The sequence below is a fragment of the Doryrhamphus excisus genome, linkage group LG2 (assembly GCF_037039965.1).
Source record: "Doryrhamphus excisus strain RoL-2023G ecotype Guam linkage group LG2, RoL_Dexc_Guam_v1.1, whole genome shotgun sequence".
In the NCBI taxonomy this organism is placed as follows: Eukaryota; Metazoa; Chordata; class Actinopteri; order Syngnathiformes; family Syngnathidae; genus Doryrhamphus; species Doryrhamphus excisus.
In genome coordinates this window covers 13,135,508-13,153,719 of record NC_136358.1, presented here as the reverse complement: position 1 = coordinate 13,153,719, position 18,212 = coordinate 13,135,508, and the positions used below count along the sequence as shown (strand labels likewise).

Sequence of the window (18,212 nt, the reverse complement as noted above, 5' to 3'; positions counted from 1 at the left end):
ACGTTTCCTTCCACTTACCATTTTATGGTACTACGAAATACATGACCAAGAAAAAGACGACGTCAAAGACAACGAAGACCCAAAAATCAAACCAATATGAGTGCTTCGGTAAAGACACCGGTGTTTCTTTTGATTTGCAAATGTATTCATCCCGCCTGACTGCGGATGGTCCCATGTTGGCGTCAGGGGTGTGTTGCATTCACGTTCGTATTAAAAGGCGGACTTTTTAGTTACTTTTCGGATAGCGACAGGGACGCACCCCCGAACTCGGAAAAAGCAGAACAATTAAAAATATCTCGACATCACGTCCCTAAATTCTGTCAAAGCTACCCATCGTATCAACAGATACAGGAAAACGTTTTAATTGTGGAAACTAATGTAACTTATTAATGACGAATTGACCTATATTTGGTCAGGACGTGTGTATGGAGTTAACCACGAAGTGAAGTAATTAATTCAGATATATTTCTAAGTTGTTTTTAATTATTGTTTGATATTCCGAATCGGCTTTGTCATTATCGTTGACTTTGTCAGATTGTAATTGAACGTTACAAACCAAGAACGGAAGTGGAAAGAGCATTGTGCCACCCTTCAAAATTAAACTTCATTTTAGTTATATAAGAGAGTTTAACTTTGGTTTAACTTCTCGTGCTTTAGTTACCAATATGCCTATTTAAGACACCACACTACAAAGAAAAACTATATGCGAGAACTCCAGTAGGAAATTGACACAGAGATTAGAGTTACAACCATAAATCATCTGACGCTTTAACACAATCGGGGACATTACCTGGCAACAACCAGCAGGGGGCGTAAACAACACAGGCCAAACGATTGCGACCTGAAACGGCTTAAGAGTAAAAGAACAATACACAGTAGTGATGTGCGATACCACTGAGTTCGTTGCCGATCCGATAGATACTGAGTGAAATTCAGGCTAGTATCAGCCTGATATTTAGTGCAAACTCACCTCATCTCGCATGTAAAGCGTATAACTAACAATAAACACAAAGCTTTGTCTTAGTATACATCTTTTGTCTGTCTTATTACATCCATTCATCCATCCATTTCCCATGCCACTTATCCTCACCAGGGTCGCAGGGGTACGCTGGAGCCTACCCCAGCTGTCTTTGGTCCGGCCCTGGTCGAGCCTTATTACAAAATTAAAAAATACAAATATCAAAGTGGCCCCGGCACATTTTGATTTATAGTATGTGTTCTTTATGTGCAAGAACAACAGTCTTCTTGTTGTCTCCTAAAGCTAATGAATGCAAAACATTTTGCCATATAGTGGAGGAAACCGTGCATTTTATTTGGAACACTTGCACAGTTAAATGCCACCTGTATCCAAGGTTCTGGTTTTAATGTTATAAATAAGTCGACAAACACATTTTTACTTGTGACACCAAATACCATTTATTATTAGGGCTTTACAAAGACTACAAAATCCTCCAGATGAGTTAAATCACTGTCTCTGTCTATTTACATGATATGTTACATACAAATGTACAAAATATAAAACATTTAAGGACAAATGTTTCACCCAAAATAAAGAACTTTCCCCTTCTCCAACCAGAGTAAATGCTATGGGCTTTATTTGAGAACCACTGCAAATCTAATGCTGTACACCGACTGAGGTCAAAGTTCAGCCAGCTTGAGAACTAATGACCAAGAATAGGAGTCTAACAGATACTCTGGTGAATCGCAGCTTGTGTAGATGCACACCACATGGCGAGGCTTGGCTGCGGAGACGCATGAAGCGGACAGTAGGATTGTAGAGTTGAGGGTTGTCCTGAGGTTGGATGTCTCAGATGGGCGTTGACTGACCAGTAGCACCTGTCGCTTGTTATACAGTACAGAGTCAAGGTCAGCTTCAGTGCCCCCACAGCCAGCAAGCCTCATTAGGCTCCAATGTTGAAAGAGGAAGTCGAACGGCATCCAATGACTTAAACGGCAAAGATGGGAGCGTACTGGAAAAGTGCACAATTGTCATTTTGTGATTTGAGTGGAATCTCTTATTACCTACAGTATACACAGTGTGCCTCCTGCATAGGCAGACATCACAAGACACACACCTGTTTCGGACAGCATGTTTGAGTTTTTGCACCCCCCCCCCCCCCCTCACACACACTTTTAAATTCTCTACAATAATTTAGCAGGTTATTGGTAATGCATCTTTGATTCTCTGTGCAAGACTGAAGTATTTACAACCTGCCCAAGTGTGCAAAACCAACCAAAGAGAGGACAATCAAAAAAATGGCTTCCGTCCAATACTTGTATACATAAAGGTAAATATGTCTTCTTGGTTCTTTCCCGTTAAAAAGCTCAAAGCATGCTCGTCAGGCTAAAAAAAAAACCAGTTTGGTTGTGCTCCTTTCAGTTCAAGTGAGCCCAGCTCAACTGGGCTAAAAACACAAACCCACCCCCTTTAATATATATATATATATATATATATATATATATATATATATATATATGTATATATACACACATATGTATGTATGTATGTATGTATGTATATATATACTACAATATTGGTCGGTTTCGAATTCATATACATGAACTCTTAATTTTGCACTTTATACTAGGAGTGATAAGAAATGAAAGAGGCTGGTTTTGACAAAGCAAGGAAGCAAAGCATCATCGTCATCATCCATGTCAGCCTCTTCTTATTACATGGAAGCAACCTTTTTGCACATTTAAGGCAACGAGAAAGCACCAGTATCACTGTTCCTTTGTTAAAGTGTTTTTTTTTTAAAATACAGATTACTTCCTCAATCGATGCACAAGTCGTTTTGCGCCTTGGAAAACTAATGATGATGAGCTGCGGTTGCACCAATTGTTAACATGACTAGGCGGCCACAGGGGGGCGCTGCCTGCCTGCTTATTGTGCAGAACCCAACTTGATCTTGTTAACCCCAGTTAAGTCTGCATTGTGTTAAGAGCGTCAAGTGTGGCAGTAACACAAATGGGCAAACGTTGGCACTTTTCCATTTTCTTCACAGTAACGTCAATGCGGCTGACAATCAGGGTGGAAGACCAGCACCAGCACCCCGGGGCTCACCTGCATGTGTCTTACTATAAATATTCATTCAATTCTGTTATGTTTGCTAGCCAATCACATGGAGAGCACTGCCCTGCTCAAAGGCCCTCTGGAAGGCTACATTGTTGGTCACATGGGGTGTTTGGACCGATTAATACCTCTGTCTGTATAAGTGCATTTTTGTGAGAGTCTGAGAAGCACCTCTGTAAACAAGGAAATACAAAAACAATAGTACCTGCCCTCCTCATTCCCACTTATTGTAAACATATGTCATGAACTTAAAAAGAACAACTATTCCAGTTCTGTGATGCTAACCTCCAAAACTGGAAGTGTGCACTTTTATAAGAAGCTGTATTCCAAATCTGGGAATTCTCAACAAACCCTCTAATAGGATAGTTGACGTTTTTCCCTTTAACTTGATATCATCACTTGTGACTTTGGATCATACAACCTCTCATATATGCACTAAAGGTGTGCAGGACCAAACGTGAATCTCATAATGCAGACTCCAGCGAGGAGTCCAGCTGGTCGTCATGGTGACTGGTGCTGTCGCTGTCGCAGCTCTGCGTGCTGGAATAGTTGGCCGCCTCTTGCAGCCTCAGCAGCATGTTCATCTGCAAACATGCAAAGCGTAAGTAGAAAACATTAGGGCTTATTTTTAGTTTTAGGTCATTTTAGGGTGTTATTATGATGTCACAATATCTACAATCAAGTTCAATTATGTCACTTTAAGGTGGGAAGTGTAAATTCTATCTTTATGATATGGTAAGGGTTGTTTTTGTGTCTCACCAGGGGGTCACCCTCGGTGTCGCTCTGGGACACCTGCTTGGACGAGGCCCCCTCCTTGGATGAGCTGTAACCGTCGTAGCCCACGTCCTCAGGCCTCAGCTGGAGCAGCGATTGGCCTTCCTGCTGCAGGTAGGCCGCGTTCCACGGGTACGTGTCGCTCACCCACTTGGATGGATCTTCCCATGTGGCCCTTTTGCCATACAGCTGCATCACAAAGTAGAAAAAAAGAGTGGATTTCAGTGTAAATAAGAATAACTACCATACTAATTGGCCTCCAAGCTGTACATATGCACACATCTGGCCAATGACTGCATGGCACATTTATGGGTCACTGCAATCTGTAAGCCCTGTGGGTCAACATGGCCCGTCTGCTGTTTACAGATGAGGACCAATTAATGCATTCAACAGACAGAAGGGGTCAACTGAGTAAATCTGCTGTAGACATCAGCTGACATCTGTTGAAGCAGCGAAACCGAAGCAGTATCACTGTAGTAGTGGCGTGTTTGCCACCACTTACTTGAAGGCCTTCCCTGACAGCCTCCAGCAGGTAGGGCACGAGGGAGTAGTTCCATAGGTCAGTGAACCACACTCTGGATCCTTCCACATCCATGGGACAGGAGAGGAAGAGACGGGGGCCTGGAGGAACCACAACCCAAGGAAGTCAACATGGATCCGTCCATTGTATGGTGATTGTGTACGGGGTATAGCAATCAAACAGTGCAGTACACTTGATTATTTTCTGTCATTCCAGTGTAAAGAGTATCTCACCTATGGTGACATCAGAGGAGCTGTGGGCCTCCAGGAAGCTGTTGAGGTGCTGCCACGTCTTTGGAATCCAGTCGATGATCTTAATCAAGTCATTGCTGCGCATGTTTTTAGTGATCTCCGTCTCGATCAGCTTCCTCCTCTGGAAACGACCCAGGAAGCCTTTCACAGGTTCCGTGTGGTTGGTACACAGCACCCACCTGTGACGAACCATCAGATCAAGTTAACAGAAGATTCTGCTAACTTGGTTACACAGATCAACTGTGGTGACCAACCTGAAGTTGTGATGGAGCTCCAGATTGGGAGAGGAGGAGACCCCCTGGTTCATGGTCCCAATGACGTAGGGGCTAAAGTGGAATAGAAGGTCCTTAGTAGGTATTTCCATATCATTTGTGCTCACAAAATCTAACATGGAGGGCGAAAGCTCACCATTTATGATACTTGCAGTTGAGGAAGCCATTGAATATGTCGCTGAGTGAGCTAATGTGATGGAGGTTGTCCAAAATGACCACCGTGGGGAGTTTTGTGTCCGTCCCCTCAGAGTTACATCGCTCCGCCAGGTTGGACAGGTACTGACGAAGATCCTGGAACAGAAATGAATTATTTCTTATTTCTGTTATTATTTTAGTTCTTTATCTATAACAAGTTAATGTTATTATTTATTATTATGGATGGCCCGATATTTTTATATACCATAAAAATGTGCAAAAAAATGCCAAAATCGGACATCACTATTTATTATTAATGCTGAAAAAATTCTTTTATTTCAAAGTTCCTTTTACTTTTGTGAAAAGTCCTTCTGAGCAATGTATTACTATTATTATTGACCTCAGCAAAACATGTAAATTCCCTTAGCATGCTATTATAATTACTAAGAGTGATTAAAAAAAGGAAATATGAAATACATTATAAGGAAATCAAAGGTGTACCGACCTTGCTGGAATTCTGGTCCACGTTGAAGCTGGCCACATTGTGCTCAGTCACCTCCTGGCCCATTTGGGAAATGATGAACTCGGCCAGCTTTGCAGCCAGGAAGGACTTGCCGGTACCGCTCGGTCCTGAGAGGATGATCCGCCGATGCTCCATCAACAGGTTGAGGTACCGCTGGATGATGGGCTTGGGGATGAGCGTGTCAAACACCAGACTGTCTATGCTGTTGTCCTTGACGCCTGGAAATAGGAGCGGTGAATGTACCGTACACCTGCTGCCATGTTGCATGTCCACCTTCTCTCTTTGGCGTACCTTTGAGGTTAATATTGATGACATTGTTGTCGCCCACCAGGTAGCCGCAGGGCAGCAGTTCAGGCACTTCAGAGGAGTGAGCGCGGACCACTTCGCCCATCCTGTAGCAGATGATGCTGTCTGAGCTTAGGCCGAGACTGGTCACCGGGTCCACCCGAAACACATACTCCTGCAAGGCGAGCGAGTGGTCATCTTTACATTGCAAATATAATATTTACTCAAGACTTTGACATGGAGTTACCTTAAAAAGGCGTCTAATCACCCCATCCAAGACATCCCACTTGGTTTTCCCACTGACACCTATTGAGCCAATCAGGTACGCTTGCATTTGTGTGCCCTGCACATTGGACACATGAAGCCAGGTGTATCAATATTACATATTATAATACACTAAAATACAGGAGGAGAGAAGAAACCATTGACCCCACTAACCTTGGTTGTACTCGGTCCACTGCTGATGTTAACCACAATCCGAACATTCCGACCTTCCTTACGCAGATTGCCCTCATAGCTGTCGTCGAGCAGAATATCTGAAGACAAAACCCAAGTATCTCAGCAACCAGGGCAATGCTATAGAAATTAAACTTGGTAAGACATAACATAACTTGGTAAATCATATACAGGATCAGGCAAAATGATCTGACACATTTGTAGGTTAAATAAAAGGTAAATAAAGTAAAGATTTTTATTTTTAAAGTACATATAATGCCATTCTGTTTCATTATGTTTTAAAAATTAAATCAGTTCTGGCGGTGCGAGGTCGGCCGGTTGATTTTGGTTTCAATGCAGATCCAGTAGCTCTGAAGTTGGTAACCCATAACAAGATGGTGTTTGGAGCTGGGACGGGATCATGTCTACCAAGATTGAAGTGCAAACGGAACGCTCGTTGTGTTGCAGTTACAGATTTGTTTGTTTTGATAAACGTTTCCACAATGACAACGCAGATGGTAGCAACTGAAAAAGAAACAAAAACAATAGCATTATAGAGAAAAGCAAAATTGCATTATATGTACTTTTCGAAAATAAAAACACTTTTTGGTTTCTTTACTTTATTTGCCTTTTATTGAACCTACAAATGTGTCTGATCATTTTGCCTGACCCTGTACAATGTAAGTGATTATCGAGATATAAGTGTTGTTGCTTGCAGTCAAGCATAGTAGTGGTAGCACCATACTCTGGGGCTGCATGAGTGCTGCGATTAATTGACGGAAACATGATTTCCAACATGATACAGTGAAGTCCATGCCCAAAAGGATTAAGGCTGTGCTAGATGATGCAACTCACAGTAACTCTTTACCCATTTTGGACTAGTTTATTGTGAAGTGTACTCACTTAGCTATTTAGACTATATTATATCTGGTAACTATTAACTATAATATATCCTGTCCATCTTGGAGCTGATACTTTGTATTCCCTACATCGCTACTTTTTAGCTCTGTGCTGGGGCGAGAGCGACGCGATGGCCCAGTGGTCCTCAAATGCCTCACTGCTCTCTCTCATCCCTCCATCAAATAATGAGAGCTATGGGTCGTCCTCAGAGGCAAGCTTCACCGTCTTCATTAATTACAAGACAAGTATAAGTGAGGAAGGAAATCTTCCGCTCTTCTCAAAAAGGAGCTAAAGCTTGTGGAGAATGTCAGCCTCTTGCTGTATAGAAGTAAAGTACCTCCCAAATTAGCACTTAGAGCCACTATGAGTTGTTTTCTTCCTGTTTTTTTCTTAATCAAAGGTCAACTGAAATGACTTTTTCCTCTTCTCACACCCCAGAACAAATGTCAGCCTGCCAAAGTCGATCGGACATCTGCGCTGACGCTCCACTGACCTGACATGATGGTGTCGGTGATGTTGAGGTTGTTGAGAGACAAGCCCAAGGACTGACGCGAGGAGGAAGAGGACGTGCTGGAGGTCTCCGAAGGTGGCCGGGCCGTCTTGACGGGCGTGGCTGTCGGCGTGGCGTTGCTGCTGGACTTCAGGCGGTCGTTCTCCGCTTTTAAGGTCTCAATCTCATTCTATAAATGAAGGGAGGGGCATGAAAATGAACACAGATGTTGCCTGAATACATGACAGGATGGAATACACAAATATCATCAAACTAAATTGAATCAAAAATACTTTCTTTCCACGCAGAATTTTTCAACATTAGGACTGAGTTGTGAAGGAGACCTATTATGCTTTTTCCACTTTTCTGACTACATGTAGTTAGGATGCTGTATTCTCGCGTTAAATTATATCAAAGTTGCAGATAATGAGGTTTGCGCATTTGAAAGTGAGCCGTGAAAGAGGTTTGGGATGGCTCAAAATGCTCCATTTCAAAAGGTGGGGTAAAACTGCCCCTTTGTGATGTCACAGAGGGGTGGACTTCCTTATATGGTTCATAGTTAGTCACCTTCTGCATGCTGCACTCTTACTTCCGCCTTCCTTTCATGTGTGTTTCTTCCGTCCACATGATCTCTGCCGAGCTCTTATCAAATGCACTTCTGCCACCTAGTGGACGTTTTTATGGCTTAAAATTGCTCTGAAGCCAAATGCATCATCAGCTCTTTTAGGTACCATCGATCTATTTTTTATACTGCATATCCTGTTGTTGGGGTTATTATAAAAACTACGTCTTTGGTATTGAATGAGTTCATGATGTTGCTCCTTCATAACCGCCCAAAAAATATATCACCCCTCTCACTTGGACATGATATCGCCACTTCAGTGAGGACAGCTTTGTTAAATTCCAGCATCAAGGCCAGATTTTGGTCAACATACTTCCAAAACACTATGATGGTATCTCTTGAGACTTGAGACACATTAGATGTGTGGATTTAATATACGCCATATTTGGACAATTTTTGCTTCAGCGTGATCTTAACGTTGTATTGAAGTACGACTACAAAAACACTGTAGATGAGTAGATGATTGCAGTGTTCCGCACATGATGCGGCATTAGCCAAAATCAAATAGAAACAACATTCAAAGACACGAGTTGTGCTTTGTAAATAAGCTTTTCAAAAAGTTAATAGTCACTTTGTAGCATCCAAGCCACCGCCGGCTGTTATTCTTTAAGTCTGTGGAGTGGAATTAAGGGCTCTAAGCAGCATTTTGTGATCATCAAGGCTCACTTTGTAGTGAAGGTTAAGTCTCTGATAAGACGCTTTATGAGATCCCCCAGATCAGAAGAGAGACTATAGGCTTCAGTACAGTGTGTAGTGCACTGATGTGAAGCATTCCGAAATAGTCTCTGTATGCGCTAAACCGTATGCTCTACACTATTCGACTTTATTTTTCTTCATTGTCTCATTCTGCAGACCCGGTTCAAGTGTGTGCGGAAAGAGATGCAATTAAGCAGAGACAAAAAAAAGTTAATTGAATTGAATGTAATTGCATATCCATTTAAAATTTAGTAATTTTAGCACTGACATTGATTTTTAGGAATGCTGTGGTGTTTTTAACTTATTCGCTACCAAGGAGATGATGATGCAACTCCACAATAGACCAGAGCATGTATGGTGCAGCTTTAAGCAAAAAAAAAACAGCCACAAGTGCATTTTATGACCACACGACCTGCATCTTTGCTTGTAAAGGGACCAGCAAGTGAAAAGGCGAAACATGAGAGTCTAATCTTTCTTTTGGTGTACACCATGTCTATATGGCCCAATGGCACAGTATTCTGTATTCCTGGAAAAATCAGTCAAAATCAAAATGACCAGTACTGAGAGGGACGACTTTCGAAAAATGTTTAGGATTGAATGAGTTAAGGATCTAAGAAATGTTAGTTGCACAATGTCGTCACAGGCCATTTAAATAGCCTTCATCTACACCATCATGATTCCTGTAAACCTCACCTGCATGCGATTCATAGCCTCCCGAATTTGGTCCAGGTGGTGGGCGGAGCTTAGTGCCTCCAGGCGAATGTCCGTCAGCTTGAGCTCCTTCTCCCTCAGCTCGTTCTTGAGCTGGAGGATGATTTCAGCCTCGGCCTCGGTGCACTCGCATAGCCTGCAGCCGGGATGACACACAGGTTGGGTGGAGGAAGGAGGTGGAGGAGGACGGAGGTCACTTTGTGGGTTACTTACACTAAATACAACACAAATATAGTATCATGTGGAGAAATCCATGACTGTTAAGGAGGATTGTGGAGTCGGGGGGAGGGGGGGGGACTTGCAAAGGCAGGAGCAAAAAAGGGGCTTTGAGACTGAATCCTTCCCATATTTAATAGAAAATGTGCCAAAAGGCAATAAACACACGTGCATGCTTGTCATCTCCGTCTCTAATTGCCTACGTTGTGTTTGTATATAACGATGCACAGCAAAGTCACACCAACACTGCACACACACACCCTCCCTCTTGGGGAGTCTTTCCAGTCTGTTACCGAGATCTGTGCTTGTAGACCACATGGCTTTTGCTTTTTCTTTGAGGTCCAAATTGGGGAGGACTTGCTATCACAAAGGCACTTGCTACACGGTGTGGCATGGTGGTGGTGGAGGAGGTGGGGAGGGGGTTAAAAAGGAAAGCATGGAAAGTGAGGTTGGAAGAGAAATAAAGAGGTGAAAGAAAAGTGAAAAGTCTCTTTCACAATACAGTCCCTTGGTTAATCCCTTGGTTATCGCGTTTAATTGGTTCCAGACTCACCCGTGATAAGTGAAGTAGGAATATTTTTGTAGTTAGAGCATAGAAAACCTGTTACGGCCTTCTAGACGCAGTTTTTAACATTATCAGAGCCCTCCTGAAATAAAATAACACCTCTATAGTCATCTTTATACTTGTATCACCCAAAGTAGTAGACACACAATATCACTTGTTCCCATGTGTGTTGCAATAAATGTGTTCCAGATGTGTGGAGGACAGGAAGTGACATTGGAAGGTCAGAGTTGAGTTTTAGCCTGGAGTGGATTACGGTCGCAACAGTAGCTTGTGTTGCTATGAAGATGATTATTATGTTATTATTATTATGCCTGAGATAACTCAAACCTGCAAAAAAAAGCCTGACGTTCTGGCAATGTAAGCCTAACCAAAGATTACAATAACATTATTGACACCTAGTGGCCAGTGTAGAACACTACCTTCTTCTGAATGCCTTAGATTTGTATTTTATTGACCCAATATAAGACGCTATTTTATTTCTCACAGACACAAAAAAAAGTGTCAAACAAGTTTAATGAATATCACAACCGTTGAGCAGCTAAGATGTGGTATCTTCTTTTTATTGCAATTGCTAATGCTGTTATGTGAGGTGTCGTCTTATGTTCAGGGAGGGCTTGTACTCAAGTTGACACAGCAATAAGACTACAAATTGGTACCATGACACCTACAATATCTAGACATTGATACGTTGGCCTGGATATGTTTGAAAGGATGTGTCCATTATGGCATCAATGAGTGGCTTATATGCTGCAAAAGTGTGTAAAAGCATCAAAGAGTGGAGGTGTACCACATACTGTGTGTTGAGTGTGTAATAGCTCACTCTGTGGTGGAGGGCGAAGAGCGTAACGTGGCGATGCTGCCCTGCTGGTTGTCATGCTGCAGTTTGGGTGAGGACGGAAGCGAGTCGGTCATCTCTTCCATCTCGTCGTGGGCCGACTGCGACTTGGTTTTCTTCTTGCTGAAAGCGTGCTTGAAGGAGCTGCGCAGCTGCATGGCAAAGCAAACACACAGATGCAGGGCGGACGCAATGTCAATATGGCTAAGAGGCAACCTTTTCAAGAGTGTGTGATTCCCAAGCAATGGTCATTGCTGGTTGAGGTAAGAGGGAGGTAAATATCAAGGGCGTAAGTAGAGATGGAAACGGGGTAAGGAGATTTTTTTTTAATGATGGCTGAACAAGCAATGACGGGGCGGCCGTATCCATGCTGACATTTTCAGAAAAGACAAGAGGAGAGCTTGTTCTGAAGAGGGCAAAAAGGGGGAACTCAAGAGGGGAACAAATGGTTTGGAAAGAAGGAGGGCGAAGGTGGAGGGTAACTGCACTGCACACATTCAAAGGGCACTCTAGGGGGCGACTGACCTGAGCCGGGATGGAATCAGCCACCTGAAGATGTAGAACACACCCAGTGTTAAGCACACACACACCCACACCACACAAAACTCCACTTTTCTTTCATTTCCCAGTGAATCATACTTGAATCTAACATGTAGACACACACAGAGGTGGGTGTATATGGAGGTGTACAGATTTAACAAATGCATGGCCTGGGAGGAGGTCATTCTCGTTATTTTTGCAAAGGCAGAAATTAGCTCATTTAGTAGCTCTCATTAGGTACCTCATTCCGTTTTCCATCTTCCATTGTGCACCGAGGCAGTATTTGTACACATGAATCATTAATTGATTCTTTAATTAGGGCCTAAAATGCACTAATGAGCCCAAGTTAGCATTGCTGCATGAGCTGCAAAGCTCCACTGGAAGAGGAACCGAGGAGGACAGATTTAGAAAAAGAAGTAAAGGTACACATCTGAGTCATTTTTAAAGGATAAGTACCTATCTGGGGATTTTAGGCCTTCCTGTGAGTACGTGCATGGGATTAAGGGCCTTTTAAAAAGCACTTTGACGACAGTAAAAGTATTTGCCACTTCTGCTTCGACTTCAAGCCCCAGAGCCTCAAGAAGCACTTTTCTACCCGCCATTGAGCATTTAATTTCAAGATGAACATCCATACCCTTGATATTATTATTGCCATTCTGCAGCCTCATCTGCATGATGACGTTAATGTGAAAACCCCAAGAGCTCCTCAAACAGCAATGGATGGAGACTACTTATGTGACACCCTGCAAAACATTGTAGCCTAGCAATAGTGACGTGATGGCCTTGGTCCGCCTACCCAGCTCTTCTTCTTCTTCTTGTTCTTGTCCTCGGTATCCTTGCCCATGCTGCCCATGCTGGAATGACTGGCTGCACTGTTGATGCTTGACATACTTTCTGAGGAGTGCTGCCGTCTTATACGCAGATCTAAAAAAACCCCAAAAAACAACAAACCGGTGTTTCATTCACTGATTGAAATTCAACTAGTGTCTCAATAGTACGATCGGTTCATTTCAACTACCTTTATGGAGGTGGTCCGGGCCATTGAGTGCCACCTGTATTGCCGTTTGAGCATCAGTATTCTGGGTCTTCAGCGTCTCTATTGTCTCCCTCAGCTCAACCAATTCAGACTCCTGAGGGAAAAAAAGAAAAAAAAACTATTAGCCTCTATTTTAGGGATGCCTGACAACGGACGATATTGTCAAAAAATGAAATAACGGGGCATATAAACAATGTTTTTTCTGGCAATAATGACATCGGTGAGAGTGAGACCTCATTAAACTTCACCGTGCTCTGCAGAGCAACAACCTCAGTATGTCTGCCCACTATGTTTTTTTGTGTCTCAATTCTCAGATTTTTAAAAATGAAATGATGCTGAAAATGTTGATTAAAAATTCACAAGCAAAATGCATGTATTTAAAATTTCAGATTGTGTTTTAACATTCAGGTTATACAAATTCAGTGCAAATCATTTCTGTGTTTCAAATCTCACACATACACTTCCGTGTCATGTGACTATGCACTTTAGACCCAATTGGCTGGCCTGATGGCTAGATCAACCTCAACCTTGAACCCCCCCATTACCTTTACTATGTCTAGTATATGGGGTAATTCATGTGTAAAGGTGACTTTAGGGGTGGTGTTTTGCATTCAGAAGGCTCTAATTATGATAAAAACCTTATTTAAAAGGTCACAAACGGGTTTCTATTGTCACGATCGGGCTTCACCCCCTCTTGACAGCTCGTTTAGTTTCTTTTTTACCTCCATTCCTAGTTCATACCCTTATTTTGTATTATTTCCTGTGTTGGTCTGTCCTGTGTTCCGTCACTTTTACTTTCTCCTCTATGAGCACCTGTTTGTAATTTGTTGATTGTATTTAGTTCAGCCGGTGCGTCTTCCTTTTGTCGGTTCATTGTCTTTGGTTGAGTTTGCCATGCTAGTGCATTGTTCTACTGCACAGCATTTGGGTCCTAATCTCTGCATCCTGGGGTCGAACCAGGAAGTTCAAAAATGCTCAAAGTTCAAAAATAAAGAATCCTACTTTGTGGAAATTAATCTTTCAAGATATATCATACTGGATATTGGTAAGAAAGCCAATATTGAGCATCTCTAGCCTGAGCCTAGAAGGTCAAATAACTTCCTCTGCAAAGGTTTTTGCCTGGTTTAATGACATAAAACACAAGATATGCGTAAAAAATGATGCATTTTTAAGATGTTACCTGACAAAAACAAATCTACTTTTGAGTAAATACCACCATCTTCACATCTCTCATATTGTTTTGACTGTTAAAGTCACCCACCTTCTGCTCAGCAGTCATGGTGAGGCTCTGCAAGCGACATGTCATGTTGCTCAGGCTCTTCTCAAAGGCGGCCACCAGGTGAGCCTGCAGGGGTAAAAGGTGAAAAGGCACAATCAATAATTAAAAGTGCATCGATGGGGTTACTAAACACGGTGTATGATTATATCACCACAACTTGATCAAAAGTGCATCTTTTGGTGTGAGATACCCCTACGGAGTTCACGTAACACAGGGATGCAGAGGCAACACACCACATTCTTCTTCTTCTTAATTTATTTCAGACATGCATACTATGTTACATTATTCTTTCTCACATATGCACTTACAATATCTACTTATATATATATATATATATATATATATATATATATATATATATATACATATATATATATACAGTGCATCCGGAAAGTATTCACAGCGCTTCACTTTTTCTACATTTTGTCATGTTACAGCCTCATTCCAAACTGAATTAATCTCTTACCTCAAAATTCTACACAAAATACTCCATTATGACAATGTGAAAAAAGGTTTTTTTGACATGTTTTGAATTTATTAAAAATAGAAAACAAAAAAATCACATTTACATAAGTATTCACAGCCTTTGCCATGAAGCTCAAAATTGAGCTCAGGTGCATCTTTTTTCCACTGATCATCCTTGAGATCTTTCTACAGCTTAATTGGAGTCCACCTGCAGTAAATTCAGTTGATTGGACATGATTTGGAAATATAATAACTGTCTATATAAGGTCCCACAGTTGACTGTGCATGTCAGAGCACAAACACCAAGCATGAAGTCAAAAGAACTGTCTGTAGACCTGCGAGACAGGATTGTCTTGAGGCACAAATCTGGGGAAGGATACAGAAAAATTTCTGCTGCTTTGAAGGTCCCAATGAGCACAGTGGCCTCCATTATTCGTAAATGGAAGACGTTTGGAACCACCAGGACTCTTCCTAGAGCTGGCCGGCCTTCTAAACTGAGCAATCGGGGAAGAAGGGCCTTAGTCAGGGAGGTGACCAAGGCCCCGATGGTCACTCTGTCAGAGCTCCAGCGTTCCTCTGTGGAGAGAGGAGAGCCTTGTGGAGGCCACTGTGCTCATTGGGACCTTCAGAGCAGCAGAATTTTTTCTGTATCCTTCCCCAGATTTGTGCCTCAAGACAATCCTGTCTCGCAGGTCTACAGACAGTTCTTTTGACTTCATGCTTGGTGTTTGTGCTCTGACATGCACAGTCAACTGTGGGACCTTATATAGACAGTTATTATATTTCCAAATCATGTCCAATCAACTGAATTTACTGCAGGTGGACTCCAATTAAGCTGTAGAAAGATCTCAAGGATGATCAGTGGAAAAAAGATGCACCTGAGCTCAATTTTGAGCTTCATGGCAAAGGCTGTGAATACTTATGGAAATGTGATTTTTTTGTTTTCTATTTTTAATAAATTCAAAACATGTCAAAAAAAACTGTTTTCACATTGTCATAATGGAGTATTTTGTGTAGAATTTTGAGGTAAGAGATTAATTTAATTCAGTTTGGAATGAGGCTGTAACATGACAAAATGTAGAAAAAGTGAAGCGCTGTGAATACTTTCCGGATGCACTGTACATACACAAATATATACATACATATACATACACACATATCTACATACACATATATATATATACATATATACACATACACATACATGCATACACACAACACCTCATTACTACACATGTCTGAAAAGGAGCAGGAAGAAGCAAAGCTTATTAAATCCTACCCCTTCTCCACGCCATAGCAGTTACCAATTCAATAAGTTTTTTTTTTTTTTTTTCACACATGTAATCACAGAATCTTACATAAGACAAAACAACAAAAGAAGAGTGGGAACATCGGACACCCCAGCAAAACCCCAGAACATTGCTGAAGCACACCACCAACCCCGCCAGTCAACCCACCTGGCCCGACCCCCCTAGCCCCTGAGTGCACCCACTGAGTGCCCAGCACCCCAGCAGTCCCCGCACACCCCGCTGCCCTCCAATAAGATGCCATTTTGGCTGGACCCACAAGTATGTGTGATCCCTGGGCATCACACCATCTGCTACCCTCAACTGGTGCCTGCAACTGTGTGCAGCTCGATATCACTCCAAACTACACCTACAATCAACAATCATTCTGATCATAAACATACACGTTTCCCTGGTTTTGGTTTGATTCAGATTTCGGCGACGTCTTATATTCGGGGTCTTGAGTGTTGCCATGCCAACATGCCAACCAACAGGTGGTACCCTAAAGCCAGTAAGAGCTTTCCCAGAAAACAGGTAGTGAAAAAGACAGGAGGTCTTATATTCAGGGTCGGCTTATATTTGTGTCAAAACAGTAATACCTCTCAAAAATGGTCATAGTTACACTGTCTGAAAAGGAATCTCTACTACTAGCACTACTGATTAAAAATGGTCATTATTAGCTCAAATTTTTGATACAGCTCTTGGATTGGCTCCTAAATGTGTTTGTGCCCTGACAAGCCACTCTCCTAATCCAAACATTGAGACCCTGCGACTCCTGTCAGAGTGACTGTGACTGCAGAACGTCAAACAATGACAAGAAGGCGCTCCGGGCCGATGTGGAGATAAAATAATCTCACAAAACGAGTGAAGGGATGACCAATAGCAACAGATGCTGAGTGATGGATGGCATGTTTGTCTCCAAGTTAACACACTGTACTGTAAAAATGTCTCAAACCCCAAACTATGTTGCATTTTTATCTCTGTATCCCAAATGTCATGACCTTTAAATGTGCCAGTATTGTTTTCCACCCTGAAGGAGGCGCTGGTGACCCTGTGGCTGAACCATCTGTCTTGTTCTTCAGCCTGTCCCCGATGGTCGCCATTGGCTGAAGTTGATGAAGGGCCAAACCAGTGGAGTGAATGAGGTGAAGTTATCAGGGTCAGTGCTGTTAGAACACCATCGCAACAGGCGTGGGTGAAATATCAAGGACATCTATCAGACTAAGACGCACACCTACGCTAGAAATGGGCTGAATGCAACACTACAGAAAAAAGAAGAAGCGTTAAAAAAACAACACAAGAAATAGTTTGGGTTTGGTCTTAATCCTTTCAAAGAATGTTGTTTTTACTAATTAAGCCTCATTTTTCATCATAAAAACCCCAAACAAATACACGGTTAATTAAAAAGAAGCCCCGAGAGTGTAGTACGACACCACAGTGTAGCAACAAATACGACTAATTAGGTTGGACTCAACACAAATGACCCATATTAGTTCCTCCATAACACTTTAAGACCCAAACACAATTTCCGCAACAGCACAACAATGATGATGATAAGCAGGATGGTAAAAATAATAAAGATAATGCAATAAAAGATTAATTTTAAGATTTTATTCTGTCAGTCAAATGAATGCAAATGTCAATCACATTTTATTAGTTTGTATAAATTGGAAAGGTTCTCTGTATTACTTATACATTTTAGATTATTGTTTTTTTTAATGTACAGGTGTGTTTCAATAGATTTGAATTTGGTGCAAAAATTATTAGTTAAATTATTATTATTATTATTCAAGTGGATATTTTTTACATTTACAGTACATAATATAATCTATACTATACTGTATATTATTTTTAATAGAACTACTACTTTTATTTAGTAATTTTTTACAATGTTATAATTACTACTGAAATAAATGAACATTTCAATGATATTCGGTTTTATTGACCTGCACTTGTCCACCCACATGTGACAATTATTTAAATGTGTATATTTATTAAACATTGTGTTAAATAATATATGACAAAACAATACCTTGTAATAAAGTACCGTAATTTTCTTTAAACCTACTACATTTAGAAAGAAAGATTTGTACATATATAAACCACACTCACGGTGTCATCTTTAGAAGGCTAAAATCATCACACAGTAACTTAGCACTCAAAAGGTAGCTGTGCAATTTACAATAATATATGAAATATACAATAATACCCCAACTGTTGTTCCCAGCAGAGTCAATGGCTGCCAATGGCTACCAGAGGGAGCTCATCAGATATTATTGTATATGTTGGGTTACTATTGTATA

General features: G+C 41.5%; 1 protein-coding gene across 16 annotated transcripts in view; it reads right to left on the bottom strand.

Moving 5' to 3' along the window:
- Nucleotides 1-1,404: 1,404 nt before the first annotated feature.
- The window catches only part of nav3 (neuron navigator 3), a 286,722-nt gene continuing 269,914 nt past the window's right edge, over nucleotides 1,405-18,212 (bottom strand). For 11 of the 16 annotated variants that reach the window (XM_078798162.1, XM_078798159.1, XM_078798155.1 and 8 more), the window contains 17 exons: nucleotides 14,141-14,224; nucleotides 12,862-12,973; nucleotides 12,640-12,767; nucleotides 11,829-11,852; nucleotides 11,289-11,455; nucleotides 9,670-9,823; nucleotides 7,662-7,848; nucleotides 6,272-6,369; nucleotides 6,081-6,176; nucleotides 5,840-6,008; nucleotides 5,531-5,766; nucleotides 5,027-5,181; nucleotides 4,873-4,944; nucleotides 4,601-4,797; nucleotides 4,350-4,468; nucleotides 3,833-4,036; nucleotides 1,405-3,657 (listed from right to left, as the gene is read on the bottom strand). In XM_078798162.1, coding sequence (XP_078654288.1) covers nucleotides 3,538-3,657; nucleotides 3,833-4,036; nucleotides 4,350-4,468; nucleotides 4,601-4,797; nucleotides 4,873-4,944; nucleotides 5,027-5,181; nucleotides 5,531-5,766; nucleotides 5,840-6,008; nucleotides 6,081-6,176; nucleotides 6,272-6,369; nucleotides 7,662-7,848; nucleotides 9,670-9,823; nucleotides 11,289-11,455; nucleotides 11,829-11,852; nucleotides 12,640-12,767; nucleotides 12,862-12,973; nucleotides 14,141-14,224 — 2,322 coding nt within the window. In that variant the 3' untranslated portion in view covers nucleotides 1,405-3,537. The remainder of the gene's footprint in view (nucleotides 3,658-3,832; nucleotides 4,037-4,349; nucleotides 4,469-4,600; nucleotides 4,798-4,872; nucleotides 4,945-5,026; nucleotides 5,182-5,530; nucleotides 5,767-5,839; nucleotides 6,009-6,080; nucleotides 6,177-6,271; nucleotides 6,370-7,661; nucleotides 7,849-9,669; nucleotides 9,824-11,288; nucleotides 11,456-11,828; nucleotides 11,853-12,639; nucleotides 12,768-12,861; nucleotides 12,974-14,140; nucleotides 14,225-18,212) is intronic. The other 5 variants (XM_058077405.2, XM_058077403.2, XM_078798152.1 and 2 more) reach the window with 1 other exon arrangement.